Raw genomic sequence first — 16681 nt, 5'->3', positions numbered from 1 at the left:
ATGGTCAGTAAAAATGCGCTCTAATATAATCATTTATAAACATTTATCAATATTGGGTTATACAGAATCGAATTATCATGGAAAATAATAATACATATTTCAAGATGTAACATTATAACCATTCAAATATTTCCAAAGTCCTATAATAAGATTTCCATTATAGAAGAAAGTATACATTTTGATTTCAGTTGCATATATGTATACATTAATTTCAGGTTTTGATACGAGCTATGTATACAGAATATAGTTTATATATTATATTAAGACACATGGAAAAAATAATAAGACATTATTAAAGTAAACATTTAAAATACGAATGAAATTTCTTTACTCTTATAATGTATAATTAAAAAGGAAAAGAAATATGTAGATTGCGGATATTTGTACACAATTCGTTTGCATTATAAATGTTTCTGGACAAAGTGGAAATGAGATAAAAATAGAAACTTAACGAGTTGCACGCGAACTGGGTACAAAGATTGTGATTTTTGAAAAATTAATACAATTTGATGGAAATTTTGTATAATTTTGAGGTATGTATATATTTATATATATATTATAGATATAGAGATATACTCTATCAGTATGCAAAAAAGCATACTTTTGTAGAATATTATATGGCATACATATAGTCTTTGAGTTTGTGACTCGTTTCAGCAAGTAGGCGAAGTAATAGTGATCGTAGTTAGGCATTAAAACGTACTCTTGCATTACAAACATTAATGTTCTCCATCGTCCTTTCACTATCTACAAATATGCATATGTAGGTATTATCAAAAGACATAATTGTGTGTGCGTGTGTGTTCTGTGTCTTCCTTACTGGGATATGGAAAGATCTTTTTTTTTCTTCTTTGCTTAAACTAAAATCTGAGATTTTAGTTGAACTTCTATCGCATCTTGTATAAAAATGCCGAAAACATCGTATCGAATTATTCTTCGATTGAACTGAAAACATAAATAATGTGAAACGTGGAGCTAAATATTTAGAGATATGTAATGATTAAGAAATTACATGAACTTATATCTCTTTCAAAATATACCACGTGCTACGATTTGATCGTAAAATGTGGATGTGTGAAAAACTATCGAAAATACCAGTGGAATATCCTTAAGAAGATATTGTGATGCTTTATTGTTAATATCGACATGAATCTTCGTGTATGAGAATAACTGAATAGAGAGGATACAAAGGCTGTGCAAAAGCTATATTCGAAATATAATACCTACACAAGGATAATCTAGATTTTAATGGATAAAAATTCATTGTGTTCCTTTTATCCTGCATGCAGTGTATACATATATACATTAATCACTCTATAAAATCGTGTTGAATAATCCAAGTGAAAATAAGCATGCAAAGTTACTTAATTTTTTTGATGATCATAATATGTAATTAAAATTTTGAAGAGCAATTTATTTTTATTGAATTTTCAATTTTATTATTGCGCCAAATTTATTAATAAGAATTTTTTTAATTATATCTATTGATCATTCCTTTCTAAAATACATATACATATATACAATCTGAAAAAAAAAAAAAAACAAATTACGCAAATTCTGCTAATTAAGTGTTTGAAAAAATGGACGATTATATTTACGATATAATTATATAATTGCAAGAGATTGAAGATTTTTAGAACATGCAAGTTTACGTACTTGTTTCCTAATATGTAATGATAATATAAAATATAAAAAAGCTTTTTATGATCTCGAAGAAACTATCTTATGTTCTTTTAAAATACGATTTAATTTATTCTAGTGATCTTGCTGCGCGCGCATTCTTGTGCGCAAATATTAGGGGATTTGTGATCCTAGATCCATAAACTGAGTGTATTTTAACATTGAGATAGGAAAGTCGAACCTGTGGCTCAACTAGTCGATACGAATCAAATGGAGCGCTATGATTGGTGCGGCCATGTTTGCCTCATCGAAACTAGAGGGCGTTCGGGGCATAATCTAAATACGAATATGCGTAACATCTAAACATTTGTGCATTTGTGGTTTGGGATTTTGGCGCAACGCTTCGATGCTTCGATGTTTGTAAGTATAAATCAAGAAATAAAAATAGTTTATGTGATATTAAATTAAGAGAAATATGATTTTGCATTGTTTTTCTAATCAACTGTCAGGATGCATGTCCATTTGTTTCGATTTTAACGTACATTTTCATAGTACGTTAATTTAAGATTCAATCGGAAAGCTGGTTCTTTTGCGATATGCGATCGATGACTGCGCATGCGCGACAAATTCATAGATCCTCCCTCTGACATTTTGTCGTTCAAAGTATTTTATCACGTACGAAAATTCGAGGATTCTGATGTTTTTTCGGTCGCTAAATTTCGAAACTTAGTAAGTCGAGTAGTATATTATATATCGAAATATATTAAAATCTTAAAATCTTGACAAAAAAACAATATAGGAGATTATGCCGGTATCGTGTAAAATTTAAAGAGATATATTAAACGTTTTTTACTTTGCCAAATTAATTATTGAAACTGCGGTACGCACTACAAATCTAAAAGATTTTAAAAATAACAAAAGATTCTGTATAGAATGTAATATAATTCGGTTTTATCTGAAAATTGTTTGCCTTATCATATCTCTCGACGAGCTTATGAAATATGAAAAGCGAGAATATTGAGAATAAAAACATAAGCATTCTTGCAAAAATTATATTCCAATTTAATGTGTAAAATGTTTTACTTTGTTATACCCATGAATATTTTGTTTATATACCAAGCATTTTATTTATTTCAAAAACTGAGGTATACTGAGGGACAGCAATATATAAATAATATAATTAATTTTTTATATTTTATTTTTTATTTATTACTTCTATATCATTATTTTTGTATTTTTATTTATTGTTATCCTCTCAATATTTAAGTTTATAGTGTATTTTCGTGAATATAGCAAAAAGTAAAATATTTTTCACAAATTCAAATATATACCCATATATATATACCCAGGTAGCAAGATAACGTCTAAAGACATCTTTAGACGTCATCTTGCTACCTGGGTATATATATATATATATTTTTTTTTTTTTTCAAATTCAAATATACATATATATGAATGTACGTATGTATGTATATATGTATATACGTATTTGTGTATATGTATAAAATATTAAATAATATTAAATGCAGAAAATAATTTAAGTTGATATTAATATTCATATTTTATAATTATTAAATATTTTAGATACATGCATATGGATTATCATAAATGAAATATCATCGAAATGTTTGGTGGAAAAGCGTCAGACGGCGGACAATCTTTCAAGTGAAACGTTGCTTGACATGGTCCTTGCGGAAATTCGATCCTGCAGAAATAATACGGCAACCCCGACGGGAGGGAGTAGACATATGAGTGTGCACATTGGAGCTTTCGATAACTACTATCAATCAACGCGTGATATCCGCGCGATAATACGGGGCGGCGAAGTGATAGGTGCGTGTTGGTGCTTGCTCGTCAGTCGGACAAGACGGTTCGCGTGATCGAGGTGCCAGTTTGTCCCTGGCAATCTCGATGTGAATCGCGATCTTTCGCTATCAAATATTCGTAGAATTGATGACGCTTTTATCTATAGTCTTAGTAGTAGTCTCTTATATTTTTTTGACTCTCTAAGCATTTGATTGCATCATGAAATTTGCTTTTTCTCCCCAAATATAGTTTGATGAAGCTCGAAACGTAACGCGTGAAACGATTTTTGGTACCTGTGTGCATCATCCAAATGCAAATAAATTGGCGAATTTAGATTTGGCAAAGTTTTGTGATAGCTTACTCGTAAAGATTTTCCGCATCGCATGTTCACTGATAAAATGCTTGAAGTGTTTGAAGATGCCGCACGATATCCGTTTTAAAAATATTAGCCGCGATATGAAGTGCTAAATAGAAAATTACGTTATGTTTTATGTTGGCATTAATTATAACGCCATTATAATTATTTGTAATTTTTTTCCATTTTTCAAAATAATAAATAATACATAGTAAGTTATGTTAGTGCCAAATAAACGCGTTATTTACAAGAATCTGTAAAAATAAATCAGAAATAATTGACAAATATTAATTTAATCAAATTATATTCTTATTTACAAAATTGACAATTAATGGTTCTTTTTTTTGGTTTAAACTTAATTGCAAATTTTATATTTCAAAGTTAATTTTTTTCTAACAACAAAGAAATAATCACATATATAAAATAAATTCTTTCATTTTTTTAAGATTATTATTGAACATATTAATATTGAATATAAAGATAATAGAAAATTATATGCAATTTTTGTATTTTTTATATTTTTTTATTATAATAAAGACAATTGTATAAGGTACGATAACGTATTTGGATAATCCATTTGTATAATTTATTAGAGAATAATTTATTTGAAAAAGCGTATGAAATTACTCGCTCTCTGCTAAAGAAAGCTAGTGAAATAGCTGTTGATATAGTCCGACACATTGTGAAAATGAATAAAAATGCATTACATAAGTGAATTTCAAAAATTGCAATACGGTGACGAGTGAGCTTATGAATCAGGATTTTATACGTATGGAGCATCTCGCGATGAGAAAAATACTTATCGAGTGATTGTGACAGATAGAGTGTTGTTGTACATAATGTCGAAACAATAATAATGTCGAAACAATAATATTTCGCGATTTTCGATTGGAATTAGTGAAAAGCCGATTAAAATTGTATCATTTTTCCATTCGTATCCATGGGGTCCTGTAAGATCGTTATGCTAGCGATGTTTTGGTTAATGCATCGAGTGGGAGGCAAAGTGACGTGTCGCGAAGTACAATTGCATCGCGATTGCGAGACGTTATGTAGTACAAGTCGCAATGGTACCGTTTCTTGCGAGCTGAGAGTTGCTGTTCTTCTACCAGCAGACCCAAAATTCGATATTTCATTACCTAAAGTTCTTCCGGTTCTTGGTGAGATTATTCAAACAAACGTTGAAATCAGCTAATTGCGGGGAGTTAAATAAAATCTAGAGTTTCGCGTATAATATTCTACAAAGAGTGTAACTATTGTTAGTTGTCCAAAATTTTCCTAACTCAAAATTGGATTTCCTTTTTGACCTAAAATAAAATTTATGACGCATAGAATATGCAAGCTTCCACATAAACCCAATTACCATTTTTAATATTTCCTTATAAAAATTTAAATTTAAATTTGTACCTTTATAAAAAATTTTTATTTTATCGGCCCTTTTCTTTGGATCGAGGTCCAATTAAAAATTTGTATATTCGTTAATTTACATATACTACAAGCCTAAGCACTTTTTAATTCTAATTTAAAGTTAAGTTTATAATACGTATAATTATAATCAAATTTTAGATCACATTTATTTTGTCTGTTTTATAAAATGCATTATATAAATGCATAAATTTATGTTACAAAGATTAGAAAAAAGAGCTATAATTATATTATTATTATTATATTTTAAATGATAAACAAAATTGAAATAGATGTATTATTAAATTATACATAAAAATTAATACATTAAAAGTTATGCATAAGAGACATTTTTTTTAATTTAATAAAATATTAAAAAAAAGTGTCGTGTTTTTTTCACAGATTTAGCGGTAAACGAAGCGAAATCGCGTAATTTGCTCCCTTCTTGGTTGAAGCTGGAATTTCTGCCGCAGGACGACCATTGCGATGCAATGTATGCACAAATCGGTGCAATTGATAGTTTTTCGCATTGTGTGCACTTATTTCTTGGGCCAGCGTGTGATTACTGTGTCGGTATGTTTAATACTTTAATTCCTTTTCTGAATTTTATTTTTTTTTAAAACATAATTATCCTATAAAAATGATGATGAGCCGGAAACGCTCTATTTGAAAATAAACGATCTAAAATTATCTTGATATTCTTCTTACGCTTTAATCTACATATAAATATCACATCAAAACTGTGAAAGCTCGTGTTTTATTAGATATAATATATATATATTGAAACTGTTATAAAATGATAATTAAATAATTTTAACACTGCAGGTTTTATACGAAGAATTATAAAAATTTTGATATATCAGAGTAAATATATATATATATATATATATATATATATAATATAAATATATTATATATATATATATATATATATATATATATTTACTCTGATATATCAAAATTTTTATAATTCTTCATATAAAACCTGCAGTGTTAGAATTATTTAATTACCATTTTATGACAGTAAATTTATTTTTTTATGTTTTGTATATTTTTTATTTTTTAATTTTCTTACACTATTTATTAAATCTCTTTCTCTCTTTTTCTATCTGTTTCTTTGATACATTCTTATATAAAATTCAGTAAATTCATATTTCCTATGGATTATATTTCTTCTCTCTGTTCTGTCTTCATTAATTGAGAGTTTTTTTTTTACGCAGCGGTTGTTGGCAGAGTTGTGAAATTCTTTGGAGCACCGTTAATTACCACAGGAGGTTTTACTTTCGATTTTACCGAGAAAAAAGTCGAATGTAAAGATGAATACTTTATGACTACAAGAATAGGAAATTTGGCCTTCAGGGACATCGCTGAATTTTTTGTAACTATAATGAATCGGTATGTATAATTCGAGTTTTAAAATAAAAAATCTATCCATTATATTTTATTGCTGTGTACTAAATATTTTATTTTTAATATATATATTTTTCCACATAATTTCATTGACTATTTTATTACAAATATAATTAGTTCTTGTACGAATAAACTGAAATGGCAATAAATCAACTTTTATGTAAAAAAAACTTTATTTGAATAAACAATAACAGAAAAGTATACACACGAAAGTTAAAAATTATTAATACATTATGTATGATAATGCATTCTAAATTCTTTATTTATTTATGACAAACACCACGTTTCGATCCATTTCGGATCCTTATCAATGTCAAAACAATGTTATAAATTTTACAAAAGTTTTTTCATAAATAAATAAAGAATTTAAAGTGCTTATTATCATACATAAAGTGTTAATAATTTTTAACTTTCGTATGTACACTTTATGCTTGGTCCAAGAAGCCTTCTGTTATTGTTTATTCGATTTTAATCTTACGGACCTTTTCACTGTTTAATTGGTTTTTGATAAAACTTTTATTATTTCTCTTTTTTGTGAATTAGGTACAACTGGCATAAAGTGCATCTCGTTTATGCAACGAACGGACAAAGTCAAGTTGCTGGTAGGCATACATGTCAGCTTATGATGAAATCAATGGTAGAATTTATCAAAAAAGACCACCACATCACTTATGGTACTTTCGATGTCGAAGCTACGACCCCCAACGATTATCCAGAAGCTTTAAGAGATCACGTTGGCAGTTCGTACGGTGGTGAGTGTAATTTTATTCATTAACTACATTATGTTATTAGTCATAAACTCCTTGAGAGTAAAGCAAAATAATTATTTATCAAATAATGATGCATTCAGAAGATATTTTAAAACGAATATATAGATATATATGCTCTATATAAATAATTTAAATTAATTTTTCATTTTTTATTATTTTATGTACATTATTTTATTCATTATAAAAAGATATATCTCTATGTAGATTTTACATATATCTTATTATCTATTTTAGAAATATTTGTGTGTAAATATTTGTGTGGAAGTATTTAAACTTTATTTAATAAATTATTTATTAATCATATTTATACACAAATATTTCCAAAATACATAGATAATATGAGATGTATAAAATTTACTTAGAGATATATATCTCTTTATAATGAATAAAAAAACATATATGTAAAATAATCACAAATGAAAAATTAAATTAAATTTTATGAAAATTGCAATAGAATATTTTTTGATTAATGAAAGCATATTGACATATTATAAACATTATATAAAATATATCAATTGATAAATTGATTAATACAATATTAGCAATGCAAAATAAAGTAATTACAAAGAAAATTATAAAATATAAAAAAAGTTTCATAAAAATACTTAAAGATTAATTATTGGAATGTATAATCATTCATATAACAATATAATTATCATATAGCATAAAGAATGTCATTGTTTCTCTTATAAAATATCGCACTATCGAATTCAGATTAAAAAGATAATAATCATCGTTTCGTGTTTATCCGTATTTATCGCATACTTCTGTTTTAACTGATTAAATCGTAGACAACGACGCTCCAAGTTGTAAACAAGTATATTTAAATATAATTATCATTATTCAAAATAATAATCCAATAGTAAGAGAATCCATCATTGTTACTTACATTTGCTTATCGATTTTTTTAATGAAAAATATATTATTGCAGTCGTATAAAAAATAATAGATATCATCTGATGAACAAACAATTCATAATTATAACGTTATAATTGATTTCCAAATTATATTTGCCATCTGACATTTCTCTAAAATTAATATGCATCTTATCAGAAGCTTATATGACAGGAAACAATGATTTTTATCTTGAAATGTTTTTAAATGCATTTATATATTTTTCATATATTTTTTTTGGAATTTTTTGGAATTATCAAATGAGTATTCATATTTTATAATAATAATGTAATAGAGATATCTTTATCAACAAATTATTAATGTTAATTACTAATTATATAATAATTAGTAATTAACATTAATAATTTGTTGATAAAAATATCTCTATTTTTATCTTTTCGAATCGCTCCATAACGTTAATGGCAGTGTTGCTATGAGCACTCACTATAAATTTGACAAGAATCAATATATCCCGAATGACGTGAAAGAAAGATGATACATTTCGTACATTAATCATCTCGAGAGGTTTTACTACAGTTATAATTTTCATTCTGTTTTATTTCGATGTAATCGTCCTTTTCTTAATGCCAAATTTATAATATAAATTTTATGAGATATAAATTTTGTGAGATTATATAAATATATTTCACAAGAATAAAATTAATTTTCCTTTTATAATAGCATTGAAGCTTTAAATAACGTTATCATATTATGAAAAATTTATTGATGCCAAATTTACTGTAAAAATACTAAAATATAAGTAAAAGAATTCATTTGTGTGGTATACGTGAAAAATATAATCTGTTAATAAATGACTTCTCGGATATTGTGTTCATTTATAATATTTTTAGCGAATAAGAAAGTATTTGCGTAATTTTTTGTTTAACTCTCTTTAATCATTAGATGATCAGTGTCTTATCATATCATTTATCGTTATCGTGTAACTTATCATGCTGGGATATTTCTATTATTGATATCTTCTCACACGGCTTTATACGTCACTACATCTATATTTAAACATTTCCTTAATGAACTTAAAAGATTACCGGTATCTATTTAAAGTGTTACAAGGATTTTCGTCCGGGATTATTTTTTTATTCGAAGATGATATCTGTCATATTTACGTCTGTCGTATGTACACGAAAATGTATTGTGAATAATGTATATATATATCGCGAATAATATATAAAAATTAATTTGATAAAGGTAGTTTTCCAGAAATAGCTATATAGTATATACTCGCATTTTGTATGTTGGATCAGTTTTATTAATATATTTCACCAGTTAAATATTTTTATTCGATATAAATTTGGCAGTATATCAGTGAATATTAATCAATATTTCGAATGCCAATGTACTTTATCGATTGTTGAAATTATCATCTCTTATTACATAAAATTCACGAGGCAAATCTTATATAATAAAAATTATTGGCAATAATTAATGCATTTGCAAAAACAAAATTAAAAAATTAAAATTTTCTAAAATTTTTTTTTTTAATATTGAGAAATGTTATTATTATTAAATGTTACATATATGTGTAGATATGTATATTTATATTTTCATTTATATATATTTAAAGTAATTTCTAAGATTTATTTTAAAACTTATATCCGCGCAACTTTACTTTGTAAAGAAAATCGTTCCAGTGTTTTCCGATTATTTTTAGGAGAAATAGTACTTAGATTAAAATTCTATAATTTCAACTTTTCTATTGTGCGTTTTATATTACATCATACAGAAAGTAACAATGTGCATAAGTTGTGCGAGAGACAAGAGATTAAATGTTTTCGTATACAGTTTAAAAATTGGAGAACTTTATAATGTGTAAAGTGGACGCGTCACTCGCACTCCTATGTCACCTTCATACAAAACGAGTATATATTTGTGAATGTTGTCGATAAATTATGCATAAAACGCTTATTTGCATGTGCTTTTAATATCGAACTACATCGTTTGATATATATATGTACTGAGAGCATATGTAAATAAACGTTTATGACAGTTTTTATGCTGTATAATATTGCAGTTCTACGGTATATATAGCAAAGTTGAATGTCATAAGAGCATTAAACTCGGGAGAGCAAGTACCGTCAAAAATGACATCTTTGATGATAAGGACATTAGCGAATGCTTTTAAGTTTTTCTGACTTGTCGGAAGAAATGGAGTCTTAAGAAAAATCCTTAATGACTATCAAATGAATCGTAATGCATCCACATGCTCTGATTTGATCGAAAAATATAGTGTTTTTTACATGACATTTTACATCTTCCATTTATATGACTTTTTTGATGAATATAGGACTCATTATTTTTCAGCAAAAATTTATATTTATTTGAATAGTTCTTTTTTTTTATATTTCTTTCTGTCGCATACGCTTTTAAATATTTTTAAAATCAACTATTAAATGTAAACAAACTGTACAGTTTTAAAATATTACACTTTTATTTTATATTTTTTAAGTTTTGTTTTTTTTTTATAAATATTCTGTATATAAATATTTTTAAACACTGTATTGACGATTGATTTGATTTAATCACATCGAATATATTTTAATACCGCTTATAGAGCAGAAATGTTAATAAATTCTTTCTCTCTCGTTCTCAATCCAGTTAGAAACTATTTTTAAACGATAAAAGGACTAGGCAACTCTTGCGTAAATGTTCAACAGTTCTTTCACTTTGTAAATCAGAGAGTTGACCTTCTTATATGATGGATGGAAAGAACATGCGACATTTGAAATGCATGATTACGAAAGTGTTTAGTATAAAATCGACAATAATTTCGGACTTAAAAAATATTTACACACACATTTTTAACATCTAACGAAATGAAATTACACATAATATTATGATTTTTTGAAGCATATATACGCTTTTTATTTCATTAAATGTTAAAAATCTGTGTGTAAATATTTTTTAAGTCCGAAATTATTCTCGATTTTATACTAAACACTTTCGTAATCATGCATTTCAAATACATATATACCTATACATATACACATATATACTCTTTACATACATATACATATACACATATATACTCTTTATGATAATAATTTTATTATACATATCTAGTTGAATACAAGAGCTTATACTTATTTAACGGCATTTTAAAATAACAATTCTTTATATATTCTTATAATTTTGTTTTTTGAAAATGTTTGATAATATCGTTATGTATGTTTTGCAAAAGTATTTATGTCGGAAATTGATGGGTAATAGATTTATTTAGGAAGGAAGTACATACACGCAGGAGATTGATGGTTGCAATATCCGATTTATCGATAATTCCCACCGAGTATTGTCATGTATGTGATTTCAGATCATATTGTAAAAAATATCTATTTCTCCATCAATATTTACAGCCATGCAGATAGAGCAGGTTATCAATAAAAGCGTGTTATACGGAGACATTATTACAATATTTTTGCTGAGATATTAGTGCTCTCCAAACTTTTTTTCTCACTTTTTAAAATACAAGATTTAGATATTCGTGAGATAAAATTTAATTAGCTAGTGACTATGACATCGTCTCGACCTATAAAGTTTGAATACTTTAGGAACATTACATAATTTTTAGAATAAAGAAATAGAAGAAAGAAAAGAATCTAAAAATTTATAGTACGACGCTACAAAATATTATAGAATACTGTTTTTTTTTCTATTTTATATTTTAGATTTCCTGAAAAATATTGTAGAATTCAGATTCTATCATGAGTTTGTGTGTAAGAAAAATTGATTTTTCTTTAACAAAATGTTGAATGCTAGTTTATTCACCGCTTTTTCACTATCAGCTTTGTATTTCTTGGCGCGAGAAAATTCCAAATAAAAATTCCAACTTCTTATTAAGAATTGCAGTTACTTAAAAGATCAACCAAATTGCGTTTCTAAATCCATTTTTAAAATCTAAAATTTGCACAAGTTTTTTTCTATTTATAATATTAACATGTGTTTCCAATCCTACCTATAAATTTCACATAAAGTTTATAAAATTTTTGTTATAAAAAATTATAACACCCTAAAGACTTTTACCCTGAGGTGATTTTTCATGAATTTAGAGATATATAATCACAGATGCGTATATTTTTTAAAAGAAAATGAGGTGTAAGAGATATGTAATATATTATCACTTCGAAGATTTAAACAGTTTGTCCATGCCTCGCGGCGATTCGGTACGGAATGAAAGGTGTGGTGCGCACGGGGGTATGCACAGAGAATCTCGACGCATGCGTTTCACTTCCTCGTTGGTTACCTTCGTGGAGGTTCACAACGACATCCACCTACACGATCTCGGAATGGCATATCTCGTGCTCGCCTAGAGCAAGCTGGCTGCGCGCGATGTGAGGGTGTGATAAAGAGAGACCGGTGGCAAAGATAGATAGACAGACAGATCAAAAGATGGATAAGGACAGAGCAGAGAGAAGAGGGCGGCGGGATCGAAGGGAGAAAAAGAGGGAGAGGGAGAGAGAGCTGGAGGCAGGAAGAGAGAAAGGGAGAGCGAGAGAGAAGAGAGAGAGAGAGAGATAGAGAAGATGAAACGGAGAGGAGGAATGATCGTCGACTTCGGTGGGCGATCCGGAGCACGGTGCTTTCCTTCGGTTCGCTCTCAGTTTCAATCGCGCGCTCCGAGCTTACTCCGAGAGAGCGCGAATCGAGGACCGGGGATCGAGATAACGATCGATCGAATAAAAAAGATACCGTAGATCGCGCTGGTTCGATGGACCGTTCGGAATGATAAGTTACTTCGAGATATGAGCATAGAGAGATTGGGAGTCACGATCGGCATCGATCGATCGCGATCGCGAAGCTATCGCCGGTCCATCCCCGGGACCGGCTGTCTCCGAGAGGTATCAACGCGTGCAACACGTGCTTTGTAATTAAATAAAAATTTTGCGAGATGGTGACGTTCGATTGATTCTATTTTCAAAGTATATAGTCGGATTATAGTGAGGATTACTTCTTGTCAATGAATAAGCTGCTAGAGAACGTCATGTACGAAAATATGATTTTTATACCGACCACATCTTACAATCGTGAAGGATGTGATTCGATATGCGCGTATTTTTCGCCGTTAAACAAATATCAATTTGATAAAATCTAATAATGATAGTGTGAGATTTTCTTCTCTATCTTTTTTATGGTAAAAGCATTGAAACATCTCGAGTTCGAAATTGCTTATCCGTGCACGTAGTCGTTCCTTTGCCGGCTCTCTCGGTCGAAAAACACGTGACATTTCTCCGCTGAACGCCTTTTCGTCTATATGAAAAAGAATCTGGATCCTTGATCTGTGTACGACTTGACCAGTCTGCTCAATTTTCGATTATCGAATCTTGTAAAGAACAAACAAAAATTAGTCTTAATTAATTGTAATAAAATCTTGAACTTTTCGTCACGAAATAATATTCAATTTTCTTTTTCTTTTTTTTGTAGAAAACATATCTCGCATTATTACAAAGAATTTAATCTCGTCTCGACAGTAACTATAGATTTAAATTAGAATTAGTTATAATTGAAAAATTTGAAGTAAAAATAGATTAATCTGTAATTTATAAAATTTAATTATAATTCACGCCAATTATATTATAAATTATATTATTTTAAATTTAATCCTTTAATTATATAAAAAATTCAAAACGTGAACTCTAAATAAATGTTATAGTATGTTAAATAATGCTAAAAACTTATACAATTTATATACAATTATAAAAAATACATATATTCAAATTCTTTTATTATAATTCCAAAAAAAACTGTTGATTGACGCATTAGCTACTTTCACGTATCAACTTTTACGATCAAACGGTATTTGAAATCGCGGTCGCGTTCGTAAAAATTGTTCTGTTTTTCTTCTCAGCAAAATTAATCAGGAGAATGAGTGTCAGGTCATCGTGCGATGTGAGTCGTAAAAAATCGTGCTAATGTTCCTTTCGCAGTGTTGTGAGTTGACGTGAGAACAGCTGCTACGATAATAAATTCTCAGAGACTTCTCTTACTTCTTGCTTTTTTGACGCTCATATTGGCAGCAGAAGTGAATATATTCGTATACACGTGATAGCTTTTACTTTGCTGCAAAATACCTTTTTTTCATCGCGATAAAGCGTGCTCCGAACCGATCTCCATTGATACGCTGAAGGGTTGTCCATTATTCGAATTTTATATGATCCTATCTTTGCCGCATATAAAAGTTTTAAGGTAGTTTTGTCCTGCAAAAAGATTAGTTCGTAACTATTATACGTAAAACAAAGAGTTATAACACAAGAGGTATAACACAAGAGGTATAACACAAAGTTCATGTTGAACTCTGTGCTTCGCATGCAATATGTTCAACTATTAGAATAAATCAATGAATAATTAATTAAAAAATATCGTCGAATAATTTATTTTATTTATCAGTCATTAAAAGCATAAATTTTGTTAACTTTACACAGAAAGTTTGAAATTAACAAATTTGAAATTAACAAAAATTAAACGAGAGTTAAAGGTCATTAAATGATAAAAACGAGAAAATAATAAAAACCAGAGTTAATGATTATTGATTCTAGTGTGTATGCGCATGTGAATTATTTATTTTACAACTCTATATGTATAATAATAAAAAACAAATGATATTTATATGAATGAGAGAAATTAGTCATTAGATCTATCTTTAAAAAAAATTCTGACTTTATCTTGAACATAAAATATCTTTTTCTCAGCAATAATTTCCAACATTGTACATTCATTATGTAATGCTGAGATGTTTCGTATTATGCGAATTTTATGTAATATATATCGCTTTGTAAACGACAACCTATAAGGCCGCTTAACTTACCTTACAGAGAAATTAGTCGGTACGTGCTTTCCGCAACTTAAACGTGATTATGTCATTCGAAGCTTTCAGTCCAATGAACGCTGCACTTTGAATGCAGTTTACCAAGTGTTGAGTACATTCGGATGTACACAGTCGAAATCTGATTGTCGGCGTGATCAAATTAATCAAATGAGCAACATTGTTCATAAATCTTAAAAAAAAGGCGATTCAATTTTTCACGAGACGTATTTTCTCCTGGATAAAATTTCCTCTTGCCCTAAATTTTAAAAACAGCCTTATTTGCGCTTCAATATGAAACTTTAAAGATTCTGTTATACATGTCGATTATAGTAAATTTTATTAAACGCATCCTATACATCTGGGAGTTTTATATGCGGACGTGCGCATGCATAAAATTAACTGTAAAATTGAGGCACGATCATATGTGCAATTCGACGTAACGTGATTTTAATTTAATTCCGATTCATGTGAATCTCTTATCTACTATATCAAAAATACATTTTCTTTGATGGTATACAAATATAAAAATGCAAAAATATTTCAATATAATTACGAGTGACACTTTTTATGTCGCGAAAGTAGTAGTTCTTCACGTTTCTCGTTTTCGACATGTATTTCAAAGAGATTACGGAGAAAACGGTAATAATGGCAAAATGTCAAAGTTACAATGATACCCATGTCGTTATTCCATCTTGTCGCGAGATCAGCCGAACCATATAGTTAGTCGAGAAACCCCGTCTTGCATTCGCGTTGCGTGTTATATAGTAAATGCGGACACGTGTAAACGTTGGGACGCAATCTCTCGCTCGAGAAATACGTGTGTCGAATGAAAATGCACATATACGCACACATTTATACATGAAAATGATATATGAAAATGATATAATCGCAAACAATTATAAGGTTCGCGTATTTGATAGACTCAGAAAATGCATGACGTAGGTAGAAATTGCTGCAATCAAACTGAAAAAAAAACGAGAAAATTCTTACAATTAGTAGTCTTTTTGCATTATTATCCATATCATAAGACAGAAAAATAAAGAGTTTATAGAAAAAAATGTATTTCTTCTTTGAAAAGATTACAAAAATATTTTAATTAACATAGCTTTTATTGATATTCTTTGATGAATATGCACAGAGCATATATTTGCTTTTCAGAAAAGTTCTGAGAGAATCACATACACACATGCACACATTTATATATATATATATATATTCTTTAAAAATCCTTATATTACTTGATTTAGACTCTGAGGAAAAGTGCTTTAGCTTCTTGTATTTATAAAAGGATCATAAATTCGTAACATCGTAAATTTTATATGAAAATAGTGGTTTCGGTTAAATTGGCTGAAATTGAAATATGTTGTAGTTTAGGTAATGCTGATTAAAAGTTTCCTCGGGTAATAAGTCCGAAAATCAAAAGTATAAAAGATACGATGATTTGAAGTGAGTGATATTGAAGTTTAAATAACGTTTGTTTTAATTATATATATATATATATATATATATATATATATATATATATATAATTTTATTATAGATATATAATTTTTTTTCAAACATTTATATATTAATTTAATTTATGTAATTTATGTTCAAAAACAGGCGTTT

General features: G+C 28.2%; 1 protein-coding gene across 5 annotated transcripts in view; it reads left to right on the top strand.

The window, feature by feature from the left end:
• Nucleotides 1–3442: 3442 nt before the first annotated feature.
• LOC105256501 (atrial natriuretic peptide receptor 1) overlaps nucleotides 3443–16681 on the top strand; it is a 90029-nt gene continuing 76790 nt past the window's right edge. Inside the window, exons 1-4 of one of the 5 annotated variants that reach the window (XM_025411207.1) lie at nucleotides 3443–3453; nucleotides 5585–5755; nucleotides 6403–6577; nucleotides 7136–7344. In XM_025411207.1, coding sequence (XP_025266992.1) covers nucleotides 5674–5755; nucleotides 6403–6577; nucleotides 7136–7344 — 466 coding nt within the window. In that variant the 5' untranslated portion in view covers nucleotides 3443–3453; nucleotides 5585–5673. Of the gene's footprint in view, nucleotides 3454–3507; nucleotides 3598–4483; nucleotides 4939–5584; nucleotides 5756–6402; nucleotides 6578–7135; nucleotides 7345–12790; nucleotides 13107–16681 lie in introns of those variants that run through there. The other 4 variants (XM_025411176.1, XM_025411150.1, XM_025411112.1 and 1 more) reach the window with 4 other exon arrangements.

The sequence above is a fragment of the Camponotus floridanus genome, unplaced genomic scaffold (genome assembly GCF_003227725.1).
Source record: "Camponotus floridanus strain SB8 unplaced genomic scaffold, Cflo_v7.5 scaffold1, whole genome shotgun sequence".
Lineage (NCBI taxonomy): Eukaryota > Metazoa > Arthropoda > Insecta > Hymenoptera > Formicidae > Camponotus > Camponotus floridanus.
The sequence above is the reverse complement of the archived record's forward strand: the minus strand, read 5'-3'. Positions and strand labels throughout refer to the sequence as shown.